Source organism: Sminthopsis crassicaudata, chromosome X (genome assembly GCF_048593235.1).
Source record: "Sminthopsis crassicaudata isolate SCR6 chromosome X, ASM4859323v1, whole genome shotgun sequence".
NCBI lineage: Eukaryota > Metazoa > Chordata > Mammalia > Dasyuromorphia > Dasyuridae > Sminthopsis > Sminthopsis crassicaudata.
In genome coordinates this window covers 39,755,830-39,769,846 of record NC_133623.1, presented here as the reverse complement: position 1 = coordinate 39,769,846, position 14,017 = coordinate 39,755,830, and the positions used below count along the sequence as shown (strand labels likewise).

General features: G+C 39.9%; 1 protein-coding gene across 1 annotated transcript in view; it reads right to left on the bottom strand.

Moving 5' to 3' along the window:
- Window positions 1-14,017, bottom strand: part of ATP11C (ATPase phospholipid transporting 11C (ATP11C blood group)) — a 157,427-nt gene that overhangs the window by 73,179 nt on the left and 70,231 nt on the right. The window contains 6 exon segments of the mRNA XM_074278585.1: window positions 543-624; window positions 1,010-1,074; window positions 2,084-2,134; window positions 4,281-4,384; window positions 7,186-7,314; window positions 12,220-12,327. Coding sequence (XP_074134686.1) covers window positions 543-624; window positions 1,010-1,074; window positions 2,084-2,134; window positions 4,281-4,384; window positions 7,186-7,314; window positions 12,220-12,327 — 539 coding nt within the window.

Sequence of the window (14,017 nt, the reverse complement as noted above, 5' to 3'; positions counted from 1 at the left end):
AGAACACCACCTGTCCTTCCATGTGCATGGACTCACTGATAGAATATTACTCTCTTATGGCAAGGCTCCACAAGCTCTACTCATAACTCTGTGATGAGAACAGGGATCTAGGTATCATGGTACTCTTAAATCTCTAGTGAATCCCAACCATCACCTGTCTAGAACTCTAAAATCTCTTCGAATGTGAAGGTTCATGAAGAAGTGACCTACAACCCTCCATATATCAGGCCAATCTATTTCTGAGTAAGTGACCTAAAGTTCAGAAATATGGGCTAGCTAGAGAAACAAAGCATGAAATATTAGCAACCAAGCTCATGATCATCTGGGATCTTCTGATCTACTCAATGGAGACTTCAGTCAGCCTTCTGAAACCAACCAGCATAATCTTTCCCATTCCCCAATCCCCTCCCAAACTACCAGGTCAATTTGCCAGAGCATCAAAGTAAACAAAAGGTTAAGCTCTTTGGAAAATTTCTCAATGCTTTAACCAGAATCAATCCCCACACTGATTGGTGCAACCCAATTTTCAGGGGCATCCTTACTTTTCCACGGCTGAGCGTTTCTGAGATTTCCCTTGGTAATTCAAAGCCATTTTGGTTTCCATTCCTGTGTAAACAGCAACTCCTAAAGAGCAATAAAGTATAATTAAACTAGGTTTACAACTGACCAACTCCCCATCCCATATGACCAATAAGTCCTTTAAGCCCCATCCCCTTCTGATATTAATTAAAAAAACAAAAACAAACACTGGAATTACAAACACATGACTTGTCACACTAAGCTTAAGAAATGATGTAATCTGAAATATAATTCATACAATTAATATCCCTAAAACATTTTCATTTTATTTATATTCTCTTTAAGCTTGTCATATTATAACAAATATAACACCTAGAAATAGGTGTCCATTAACATTTGTTATTATCTGCTCTGGTTATTTAAAATTCAATTATTATTTAGAGGCATTATAAAGTATATATCTGATAAATAAATTCTTTAAAATGTTCACCATAAATCTTCTTGGTATTTTTTAGAGTGGCTCCTTTCAGCAATAGATTTTCAGGTCCCAAAGATCTAAACAGAAAGCGAATATTGTTTATCCACAAAATCCAGTATCACCAGTAAATTTCTGGGGCATTTTCCCCCCTCCCTACATCCCCTCTGACTAGGGGTTTCTGCGCAGCAAACAAATGGGCTCATGCCTCCAAACAAGTCCAAACCCAATCTCCAGCAGGCAGAAATAGGGCAGGACAGACAAACACCCACAGAGAAAACACAAAGAGAACTAGAGACTTAGAGAAGAAGACATGGAAAGGGCAGAGATGGAGAGGGACCAAGCCTGAGAATGGCAGTGAGAAAAGGAAATAGGGAGAGAAAAATCTAAGAGAAAAAAATCAGATACCAGGAGAAAATAAGGACATTCTCCACAAGCAGGGATACGTGGGTACATTTCAGGTCCCTAACTGTTCTAGTCATTCAAAGTGACAATCAAGAGCCTAATTTAAGGTATGTTATACTATTCGTGTAAGGTTTTTCCTTTAGAAGGATGTGAAGATATAAACATGTGGTGGCCAATGTGTGGGGAACACCTAGTATGGATATTTTTTCCACCAACAGAAAATATCATTTACTGTCTTCGGATGCTGCCCAGGGCACACAGCTAGTACATAACAAGTCCAAGTATTCCTGGCTCCAAGTCTCACGCTCTATGCACTACACCATCCTATCTCTCTCCTTAAATTGTATATGAGATCTAAAGACCTTAATTATCCAAATAATTGTCTCACTTCACTTTAAATGCAAGTAATTTCCCCACAATTTTCCAGTCCATACATTGATTCTCCCGGACCACAACTGTGCACCTATATTTCCTGAACCCCGTTGATAACAACCACAATGCATCCTAGAGTAATAATTCATCACCAGCACCAGAGGACAAGTACATCACAGTTTAGAGGGAGGCCAGTCAATCTGGGGCTAGTCATTCTGGCATTTCTTTCTCAAAGGAAAAGTATTAGAAAATAGTTACACAAGATATAATAGTATCATCAAGAACAAATCAGTAAATGGGAAAGGAACTTACCTGGCAATAGGTTCTGTATTATTGTCATAGATATTGATCCTCCCAACAAATCTGGGGAAAAAAACATAACAGAATGATATTTCACTCTTACATTCAGTTGATATTGATCCACTACCAGCATCAGCAGGAATCAAATAATGTAAAAAATGGACCTATATAGACCTTCAGAATAAAGTAGAAAGCTTCCATGTCACAAAGTGAAACTGAGAAAATGCTCTGTTGTGTATCCATGAAACTAGTCCAACTACATCAATGCACAAATGGGGAAACTGAGAGTCAGAAGTAGCAATGCTTCATCAAGAGTCAGGAACTTGGGAAGCAACTTCAATCCTATGTAGGGAGAATCAGCAAATAGGCTTTCAGACTGACTACAGTACCCATGAAATTTAGAAAGTTTAGGGCAGTAGAATCAAACTGACATAGAAATGAGGGATGCTAAAGTATATATAACGACTCCTGCAGGTCCCAAATTGACTTAGAAAACCACATAGTAACATTATCTATGCTGTATTTTTATTCCTATTGTTGAATATTATCTAATTATATTTTAATCTGGTTAAGAAGAGTGAATGGGGCCCTGGCTGCTTATATGCTACGTAGATTAGATGAAAACCTCCATTATGTTGGGTGAATTCTTTGTGGAAGACTGATGGAAGGTTAGAGATATTATGAGTAAAAAGGATTTAGAGAGTCCAAGAAGGATAGGAGACCTTAAAAAATGAAAATCTGAATAAACAATTATAAATATTGCCAATGAAGAAGAAAAAAGGGAGATATATAAGGAGAATGTTGTGATCGCACAGGCAGCTCTTAAGTGAGCTTAAATTTTTTTGTCAAAAAATTGTTGTTGTTCAGTTGTTTCAGTCACATCTGACTCTTTGTGACCACTATCTGGGATTTTCTTTGCAAAAACATTGTAATAATTTGCCATGTCATTCTCCAACTCATTTTTACAGATGAGGACACTGAAGCAAACACGGTTAAAAGACTTGCCCAGGGTCACATAGCTAGTAAATGTCTAAGGCTGGATTTGAACTCTGGTCTTCCTGACTCCAGGCCCAAAGTTCTATCCACTGTGCCACCTAGCTGCTCAGGTAATTGTTTTTTACCCAGAATGTAAAAGAGAGTTACCTAGATGCTTGAAAGTAGGCATCAAATTCATCCCTGTAAAATCCTCAATCAAATTAAAATGTAATCAGGAATTGGTCAGCAAAATAAAGAAAAATACAATACAATATAAATAATGCTAATGTGTGGCTTTCTAAGCCAATATGCAGTCTATAAGGATCTGTTTCTCTTTGAGCTCAAGAGCAGTGCTTTAAATGAGTTCCCATCTCCTGACTCAGGTCAATTATATCCCAGGGTCTTCAAAGAATTTCCACATGTGAAGCAGCATGGGATAGTAGATAAAAGCACTAGCCTCAAAGTCAAGAAGACCTGGGTTCAAGTCTTGCCTCAAATACATGCTACTCATGTGATCTTGAGCAAATCACTTAACTTCTTTAGGCTGGTTTCCTCATCTGCAAAATAAAAGGATTGAACTCAGTGATTTCTAAGGTCCTTTCCAGCTCTAAAATCCAACATTTGATGATTCTATGATCCTTGAACTTCAGTGAGTAATCTTAAGTAGTAATGGAGATCAGGAAAAATGCCACTTTTCTGGGGTTAGGAAAGCATCATAAGTGTCCAATGAAGAAGAAAAGATACATTCCCGAAACTATAGCTCCGAGAAAATTCTGGAAAGAATTATTATTTTAAAGTCAGGGTGAGAATAATCAGAAAGAGAAATGGGAGAGACACGCTTTGTCCTGGATAGAAAGAAAGGCAGGGGGAGGGATAGAGTGAGAAGAGGAATGGTCTGGATGCCTTACTTCGAAGGTCCCTTCCAACCCTAAGATCCTGTCATTCTGAATGGGAAGCCTTACGGTCATGAGTTGAATGTCTATTAGACAGTCATACAACTGGTAAATTTCAAAATAAAAGGACAATCTCTTAAATAAGTTTCCCAGGACCATGATGGGATTTTGCCAGGCCCAGGGTGAGCTGATTTTGGAATCATTTTGCTGCCAAGGGAAGGAACAGCTCCTACAAACACAAAAGCAAGAGGGCTGGCAGAAGGCTTTGCATTTCTATGTAATGCTTGCATGAAAGGAAACCAGACCACAGACAGTAGTAAAGAAAATCGGGGACTCCTTACTTGTAAAGGTCAGGTTGAGGCTGTTCACACTCAATCGTGGCTTGCAGGGTATCAATGGAATGAGCTGTATTAAACGAACTGGTATCACGGATAGCATATTGCGTCTGAGCGAAAGCAGAAATCAAAATTTTTTTTTAAAAAAGGAAAGGGAAAAAAAAGGGAAAAAAGAAAAAAGTGGGTCTTTTTGTTAACATCTTCCCACAGAATTCTAGGAATACAAAATGGCTCACTGGCAGAAGTCTACAAATATTGATGCATATTACCCAGAAATAAGTTGTACAATATTATTCTTAAAATGTATCAGAGGTAATTAGATGCTCCCCTGCTGCTTTGGGATTTCAATGATACTGAAGAACTCAAAGCCATTGTCATGACCTACTGCTGAGAGATTTCAGTTTGCAGCATACATGTAATTAACTGAGGAGCCAACGGAAAAAAAATTCAATATATTTATATTTTTATCCTATTCATGGGACTGAGTCCCATTATTGCCCTCACCACAGTGGACTGACTTGGCTCAACACACACAAACTAAGCAGCCACCTCTCAGTATTGAAAATGCTCCAATCCTGCCAGGAGCAAGAACCGGCATTAGGAGTGCCATTACCCAAATAGCTTTATTAATGAATTCTAAGAGGCTTCCAAGCGACTACATTTGAGATTGAGGTGAGAGGGATTATGTGCCTACTTTTATTCAGGCCTTTGAACCGTTCTCTCGCTGTATATTATGTACTTGATTAATTTCACATGGAAGGTATGGCGCCAGTTGAGACATTTTATAAAGCCACCTCCCCCCCTCCAATTCTCCCACCCCATCCCCAACCAAAGCCTAATGCATATACAAAAGACTCATTTTGGAGGAAGGTTAGTGTCATTTTCTAAGTGGGATATTAAGGAAATGTCTGAGTCATGCTTAGCAGCTTAGCTCCAGAAATTGAATCCCCCCCCTTTCCTTTTAGCTCCTTCAGAGAGAAGTCATTTAAAAGGTTTCCATTCCCGACAAATAGAATAGAAAATAATTTCAGGATTCAAGCTCTGTCCGTTTTTTAATCATGAGTAAGAGCAGATTTTCACGTGTGAATGCTCACAGCCATCTCTCCGAGTACTTTTGTGACCTTGATCATTTTTCTGAGCCTCAGTTTCCTCAGAGGGTTAGACTAGATTGCCGTGGAGTTTCCATCCAGTTCTACATCATACTATGCTACCAAATTAAATGCCATTCTCTTCAAAGGCAGATTAATCATCTGGCACACAAAAGGCATCAACTGAATCTTCCATTTAACTGACAGCTAAACCTCCAACTCCTAAGCTCCAGGGCATGATAGCATCCCTTGGGCCAGAGGCCAAAGGATGTCTCCGCTTCCTTCCCCAAAGGCTCAACACATAAAAGTCCTCTCTTCCCCATGGCTTTGAAGGGTTATTACACCATGTAGGGCTGGCAGAGACAGGCTGGAACTGACATTGCCAGAGATGAGCAGGTGACTACGTTATTCACTGCCTTAAGTAAATGTGTTTTCACACGTTCATAATTCTTCCCAACAATAATTTATGAAATTGTGCCCTAAGGGACTGAAAGGGAAGATCAAATTCCTTCAAATCATATTACTTGCACCCTGGGAAAGAGGCCATTCTGTCAAGAGAGTATTCCTCACTTGGAAAAGTTTCAATGTCAACACCAGACAGAAGCCAGCAAGCTCAGCTCCATGAAATTGTGCCTCAACTTTACTGCCTTGGAATATGCTCATTACCAAGTTTTCACCAATTAGATAAACAATCACTCATAAATAACAGAAGGTCATAAAAATTTAAGTGGGGTTTACTTTATAGACTTGTTTGTTTTTTTAACCAGCCTCCGCCCCAGTTTGAGAGATTTATAACCGGTCTCACCTGTCTAGAATCAGTTGGCTGCCAAGTCTATACAATAAACATTTCGGAAATGCCTAGTACACCTGTCTTATGCCCCCACTTCTCTCCCCTTATGTGGCTGTCACATTAAGCCAAGACCTAAACCCTCATTTGGACTAATGTAGTAGCTTCTTAATTGGTCTCCTCTGCCTCCACTCTCTCCCCTCCCTACACAATCAGGCCACCATACCATAGCCAAAATAATCCATATGAGGTAACGGTCTACCTATATCATGCTACTGCTAAGAAGCATCAAAAGCTCTTTCCTGTCTCTAGAATCAACCCTTCGAGGCCTTCCACAGTTTGACACCATTTAACACTAGTTCTCTTTACAAACTCTGTATTCCAGTCTGAGCTTGACCTTTCATCACCCAGCTTCCTGAGTTTCCATAAGTCATCCTCCGTACCTGAGATTCACTCTTTCCTCACTCCAACCTCTCATAACTTCCTTCAAGGCTTACTCTGGGAGGCCCTGTGAGGTGGCAAGATGAATGGAGTGCTAGACGTGGAATCAAGAACACCTAAGTTCCTATCTCTTCAGACACTTAGTACTTGTATAACCTACGGCAGGTAGCATATTTTCTGGGCCTCAGTTTCCTCATCTGTAAAATGAAGGGCTTGGCCTTAGCTTCTATACTCACTTTCAGCTTGAAATCTGTGATCTTCTGGGAAGCATTCTCCTATTCTATCCCCTCACAGATGTCAGGGCCCTTTCTCCCACCCTATTTATCCAAGGCCACAGGATATCCCTCCCAGTAGAAAGGAATTTGTTTGAGAGCAAAGACTGTTTTGTTTTTGCCTTTTGGAATTCCACTCGCAATACCCAAGCTGAGCACACTTGTGCACATGAAACTGAGGGATAAATAACCTCCAAGGATAACTTCACCAAAGCCAGTTCCCAATGAGACCTACCAAGACAGCAGAAAAACACAAATTTGTTCTGAAAGATTAATTACTCTTAGCTGAAAGTAAAAAATCCAGACCCTTTTTGCTACAATACCTTGCAGTTGGATTCCCCATCAAGACTGGCCGTTGTAACATAACAGGTCCCATCATCATTGCATGATGACAGGAGGATAATGTCACAAGGAAACGTTTCATCTGCGTGTACCTCAACAATATCGCCAACCTGGAAAGAAAACAAATAAAAAGAAGTAAACTTAACCGCTTTCAAGGCGTTCATTGATTTTCTAGGTGGAATTCTCATAGAGAATTCTATGTACACAGTGGATTAGCCCCAAAGACCTCCCTTTGGAGACAAGAGACTGATCAGAGTACTGCACTATGGCAAGGTGGGGAAACTACTGTTTAAATGACAAGAATCCTCCCCGAAGGTCATAAGGACAAAAAAATCTTCTGGCACTATAAGAGACTCATAGACTACCCAGGCTGACCTTCGCCCTCTACCAATTACTTGGGAATCACATTTCTCATTTCTTCTCTGTCATGATTGACAATGATATCTTCCAGATACGTCCAAATGCCTTTATTCATAAATGTGTTCACGGAAAAGTCTGTGTGACAGATCAGGAAAGACACATTGGCTGGAGTATAATTATTCTAAGCTGACTCTGTCTTTATTGTCTGAAAGGAATTTACAAGCAAGTTCACCTGATTTAGTAGGCATTAATTAAGCACCTACTGTGTGCAAATCACTTTGCTAGACCTTTGGGATACAAGGAAAAATCGAAATGTATGACCATCAGAAACCTCTACTCTGTTTACATTCCCTAATCCCCCCCCCAAAAAAATGTGTAATAATTTCACCTATGGATGGATCACTTGCCAAACAGTCAGCAGCACCCTAATAATCAATTCATTCTCCTAACTGCAGAGGACAGGCAATGAAATATGTTTCTCTTTTTTCAGTGGGGAGGTGATGAATTGGAGACGTAACATATGGCATACACTAAGGCCAATGGGTGGGGGGAGAAGGGAAGGAATAGGCTCCAGGCATTTGAAAGTAACAACAATGACTTTTAAAAAAGAAAACCATCAATAAAACATTTACTTCTAAACACAACAAAATGATTCCTTCATCTAGGAGCTCCTGTAATGAACCTACCACAAACCTTCTAGAGAGAAGCTTTCAAAGAACCTGGAAATGCTTTATTGCAATTTGCACCATATTATGCATCTTTAGTGATCCATCAGATCTGAGGGGGAAAAATATCAATAGGGGTAGCTAGATGGCGCTATAATGGATAGAACACTGGCCCTAGGTTCAAGAGGACCCGACTTCAAATCTGGCCTCAGACACTTAACACTTACTAGCCATGTGACTAGTGTGACTTTAATTCCAATTTCCTCAGCAATAAATAAACAAATAAGTAAGTCGATTAATTAATTAAAACAAAGTAGTTTGATAAGGGCAGCTGGATGGCATAATGGATAGAGCACCAGCGGTGGATTCAGGAGGACCTGAGTTCAAATCCAGCTTTAGACATTTGACATTGACTGTATGACTCTTGGCAAGTCACTTAAAACTGACTGCCTTGCCAAAATACACACATATTTATGTACATGTATTTCGAGTATTTAAGAACCAATCTTGTGTCCTCCAAACGTCCTTGGCAGAAAGTGTTATTTCCTTTTCATCTTCATCTTTCCCAGAATCTAGCACTGGGTCTACCACAGAGAAGTCCTTAATCCATGAGTTAAACTGAATATGAATAAATAAAGTGAGGTAGAAATTCAGGGCTATGAAGAAGCTATCCTTGGGTCTACAGAGTCCCTAATTAATGAAGCCCATGAATTTGTTTTTTAAAAACTATATTCCAATATAATTGATTTCCTTTGTGATCCTATGCATTTTACCTGCTGCTTTTAAACCCATGATTCTGAGAAGAGGTCCATAGGTTTTACCAGAGTGCCCAAAGGGTCCAGGACACCAAAAAGGTTTAGAATTTCTAACACATTTTGTTTTGTAACTCAATTGACTATTCTTTGAACATTCATTATGTCTATGCCTCTCCCACTGCTAGGTTTTGTTCCCCCCCCATACCTGACACTTCATAGGTAATTAGCCCAGGATATTCAGCTGATTGAATGTCTGGCTCCAAAGGGCTGACAAACATTTCCTATCATTCCCTGATTCACCATTCTTGGTTTTGAAAAGGCATTGTGCCCAATGGCCTTCTTTCACCCCATGAGGATCTGATTTGGCTGAAGGCCCAGTGTGTTATAGTTCTACATGCAAAGGTGAAGAAGGGATTTGTTTGAAGGTACAAACTTCATGCAACTTTTGACTCCAAGGATTTTTTTCTCCCTAGGTGCAGAGAGATAGTGCATACTCTATTCAAAAACATCTCTATTCATGTTCCATAACTGTCTGGCAGAACAGGCCACTGAGCTGGGAGGCGGAAGACCTGGGCACTAATTCTTCTTTTGCCATGTCTTTTTATCACCTTTATCAAGGAACTTGCCCCCTCTAACCTGTAAGGTTAAAATCTAGAAGAGTATGAGCCCCTGATTAAGGTCTCAGCATTCCTGTCTACATTATTCAGTCGTGTCCAACTCTTCATGACCGCACTTGGGGTTTTCTTGGAAGAGATACTGGAGTGTTTTTCGATTCCCTTCTCCAGTTCATTTTATAAATGAAGAAACTGAGGCAAACAGGATGAGGTGCCTTACCCAGGGTCACACAGCTAGTAAGTACCTGAGGCCTTATTTGTTCTCAGAAAGAGGAAGGAGTCTTCTTGACTCCAGGCCCGGTACTCTATCCATGGCAGTACCACCTAGATGCCCCTACCTTTATACTCAAATATTAAGAGCACTCCCAAGGAGTTTTTCTTTGTCATGTATCTAGAAAAACTGCCTATTAAAATTTTTTAAGTATTTACTATCAGAAATTAAAATAAGAAAAGAGTTTTGATCTCATAGAACATCTGAAAAGGGTTCCCAGACTGCACTTTGAGAACATCTGGACTCTATTGCCAAGTTTGTCTCTGAGGAAGCAGTTATTCTCCCTCAGAGGGTTAAGGTTTGTTATCACCTTAGAGTTGAGGGGGCTTTCGTCCAATCAACACTTAGCTGAGATCAGCCTCAGCGATCAGATTGAATCAGAATGGTGGATAAGGAGAGGGGTAGCCATGAAGCAATGGCATTTTCCATGTGATGAGATCAAGGGAACTCAGGCTTTGAACACTATGGACAGCAGCCTGGGCGTAGAGCAGAAGATGAGGAAGAGGGAGATGGGGAAAGATCCGGCCAAAGTTGCAAGTCTGTCTGTGATGGCTGCTGCCTGTGCCTTAAGGGATCCTAGGATCCTAGCTCTAGCCCCAGAAGATACCTCTAAATCAACATGTCCAACCTGCTCATTTTGCAGGAGGGAAAACTAATCAGAGAAATCAAATGATTTACCCAAAATCATGCAAGAAACATCATCCTAAGTGACATTTGAACTCAGGTCATCTGACTCCCCTTCTATACTTTTACACTCTAGAACAAAGCTTCTTAAATTTTTTCCACTAGTGACCCCTTTTCACCTGAGAAATTTTTACATGATCCCAGGTATAATTGTATATAAAACAGGCATATATTTACTGATCATCCTAAAATTTTGCGACCCGGACCTTCAGTTATGAGAAGCCATGTGTGGCTGAGAACCACAGTTGCCAATGCAAAGTTGGGATATCAAGTCTATTCTGCAAGGGAGGAATGGAAAAAAGAATGAGATATAAATCAGAATCTGAAAAGGAAAAATTCAGAGAAATTTGGGAAGACTCTAATGACCTCGTACAAAGTGAGGTAAATAGAACCAGGAGAATAATTTGGATGGTGACCACAATAATGTAAAAAAAGAAAAACAGAACTCTAAATAAACCCTTCAGTACAGTGATCTACAAGGCCAATGTGTTGGTTTTCTTTCATCCCACTTTTAAGAGGTGCACAATTCTTTGTTAATATGAAAAAGTTTTATCATAAAGGGTGGGGGACTTCATTAGGATGATAGTAATGGTTTAAAAAAAGCATCAACAAAATATTTTTGATTGTTTTAAAAAGGGTCAGATTCATACCGTCAGGTAATTCCTTCCCATGGCTTTCTGTATTGCCCTCGTCTTTAGGTTTATTTCAGGGATTCACTAGAACATATCCCATAAATACTGAGGACCAAATACACCAATCATAAACTGAACAAGATTTGTGAGTATGGAAAAAGAATCTCCCATGAGCTGTAATTTATATAGAAGACTTCCCTGAGCATCCCCGAAACAGGCCCAAATGATACCTGGATCCATGAGTATCAAATAGGTTCATGAGAGCTGAGTGTGAGTATTTATACTTTGAACAGCAGCAAATGCTACAAATACATGACCTGATTATTTTGTTGCTGTTCCAGACTTAAGAAAATGGTAAAGAAAATGTTAAGAGTATAAATTCAATGTATAAGTGTATCACAGCTGATTGTGAAACAATTATTAGCACGCTACTGTAGTCAAAAACATCTGATTTTAAATCTGGCCTTAGACACCTTTCTAATCAACTTTTATTTTCCTCTTCCCACCATTTTGACAGGTGGGGAGTAGGGAAATAATTTCTATTAGTATTTGAGTTTTAAGCCTTTGTAGCAAACAAGTATATTCCTTTCTAAAAGAAAAAGAAGGGGGCAGCTAGGTGGCGCAGTGGATAGAACACCAGCCCTGAATTCAGGAGGAACCGAGGTCAAATCTGGTCTCAGACACTTAACACTTCGTAGCTGTGTGACCCTGAACAAGTCACTTAACCCCAGCCTCAGGAAAAAGAAAAAAAAATAAAAGAAAATCACCACTATGTAATTATGGTGACCCATCTCATGAGGTTGCAGAAATTGTAGAAAAAATGCCTCCTTTTGTTGGCAACTAAGTATGGATCTCAGCATTCCCTGTCAGATGCAGTAATTGTGTGGAACTTAAGGAAAGAGTCACTGGGGTGGAGAGGAGGGGGAGAACAGAGGACATCTAGAAATTATTGGGATGTGTGTGTGTGTGGTTTTTTTAAAGGCATCAATAAAACATTAAAAATAAGGAAATCAAGGAATGAAAGTGGAAGTTACCTTAATCGCTTCACTCTCTTTCTTGACTCGTTTTGCATTTTCAATAACATAGACGACACTTTTATTTACTTCTTTGTCAGCTCGATGTCTAAGCCAGTCTTCATAGCCCTAGATGCAAAAAAACAAAAAACAAAAAGTCCCCAGTCTCAGAATAAAGCAAAAATATTAGCAAATTCAACCAGCCCCTAGAAAAAGGCATCATCAAGCTCTCTAGTCACACTTTAGGCATCACCCTCCCGGGAAATCTTGTCAACCAGGGAGCGTTCCAAAGATCCAAGGCACTAGATAACACAAAGCAGGCGCACAATCACGTTGGCCCTGATGGAAATGGCTTAATTGTTTTTAAATGGTCTGTATTACCAAGATAAGTGGGAATGCATTGGAAACTCAGGCATATAAGGGAACCGTGCAGTAGAATGTGATGTAGCTATCAAAAATGACAAGTGAATATGCTGGCTTGATTTATGAAACTGTGTATGTGGGAGAAAAAAACATGAAATGAAAAACGTGAAATGCAAAAGAGCACGTGGATAGCATAGCACAGTGGAGAGAGGACAGAATAGCTTAAAGCCAGGAGTTCAAATCCCACCTAGGGCGCTAACTATTTGTGTGATCACGAGCAAGATTTCTCTAAGCTTCTAGCAATATTCTAAGGAATGTGCTAAATTAAAGAGGAGGGATTACCTGAATTGGTGAAGCGAGCTCCCAAACCAGAAAAAAATCATAAAACATTCACCTACTGACTTATACTAACTAAAAAGACATTTAGAAACATTACTTTATGTGAGATAATTCAGGGTCATTTGTAGCACAAATGTTATTATTCCCATTTTATACATGAGGTAAGTAAGCAATGAGATGGAAAATAATTTGATGAGATTAGGGTTCCACTGCTACAGCTATTTAGTCATTTTTGAGTCACGTCTGATTCTTGGTGACCCTATGTCAGGTTTTCTTAGCAAGGATACTAGAGTAGCTGGCTGTTTGCTTTTCCAGCTCATTTTACAGATGGGGAAACTGACGCAAACCAGGTCACACACCTAGTGTCTGGGGCCAGATCAGAACTAAGGTAGAAGAATCTGTCTTTAGTCAATGGCAAAATAGAGTTGAGGTTGGGGGGGGGGGGGGAGAGGGAGATCCAGTACCCTACACTCCAAGTCTTGTAGTTCCTTTTCCAAGCAAGTTTGGGTCTTAATGTGTTCTGGGTCCTTTTTATCTCCTCAGAATAGATCCTATCATCATAAGACTAGATTCAGAACTTAAGTCAGCTTAGAGGCTACCTGTACAGAGGATCTTAAAACTATAGCTTGAAGGGACCTCAGCAACCATCTTGTTCAACTCCTGACTTTACCAATAGGGAAACTGAGGCTCAGGTTAAGTAAAATGCCTTCATTTGTTTTCACAAACTCAGAGTAACCAGGACTGTTTGATTTCACATTGTGCCTTTTATCTTGGATGGATGAATGGATGGGAGAAAGGGAAGGAAGGAAAGAAGGAAGAACAGGACCAGGCAGGACCAGGTAGGGCAGGGTAGGAAAAAGGTAGGGACAGCAAAGGACAGGACAAGACAGGAAGGGAAAAGAAAGGAAAAAGGACAGGACAGGTACAGGATAGGATGGAAGGGGACAGGACAGGACAGGAAAGAAAAGGAAAAAGGACAGGACAAAACAGGACAAGACAGGACGGGATGGGACAGGACAGGACGGGACAGAACAGGATGGGAAAGGAAAGGAAAAAGGACAGAATAGGACAGGTATAGGAAAGGAAAGGAAAAAGGAAAAGGAAAGGTTCACAGATT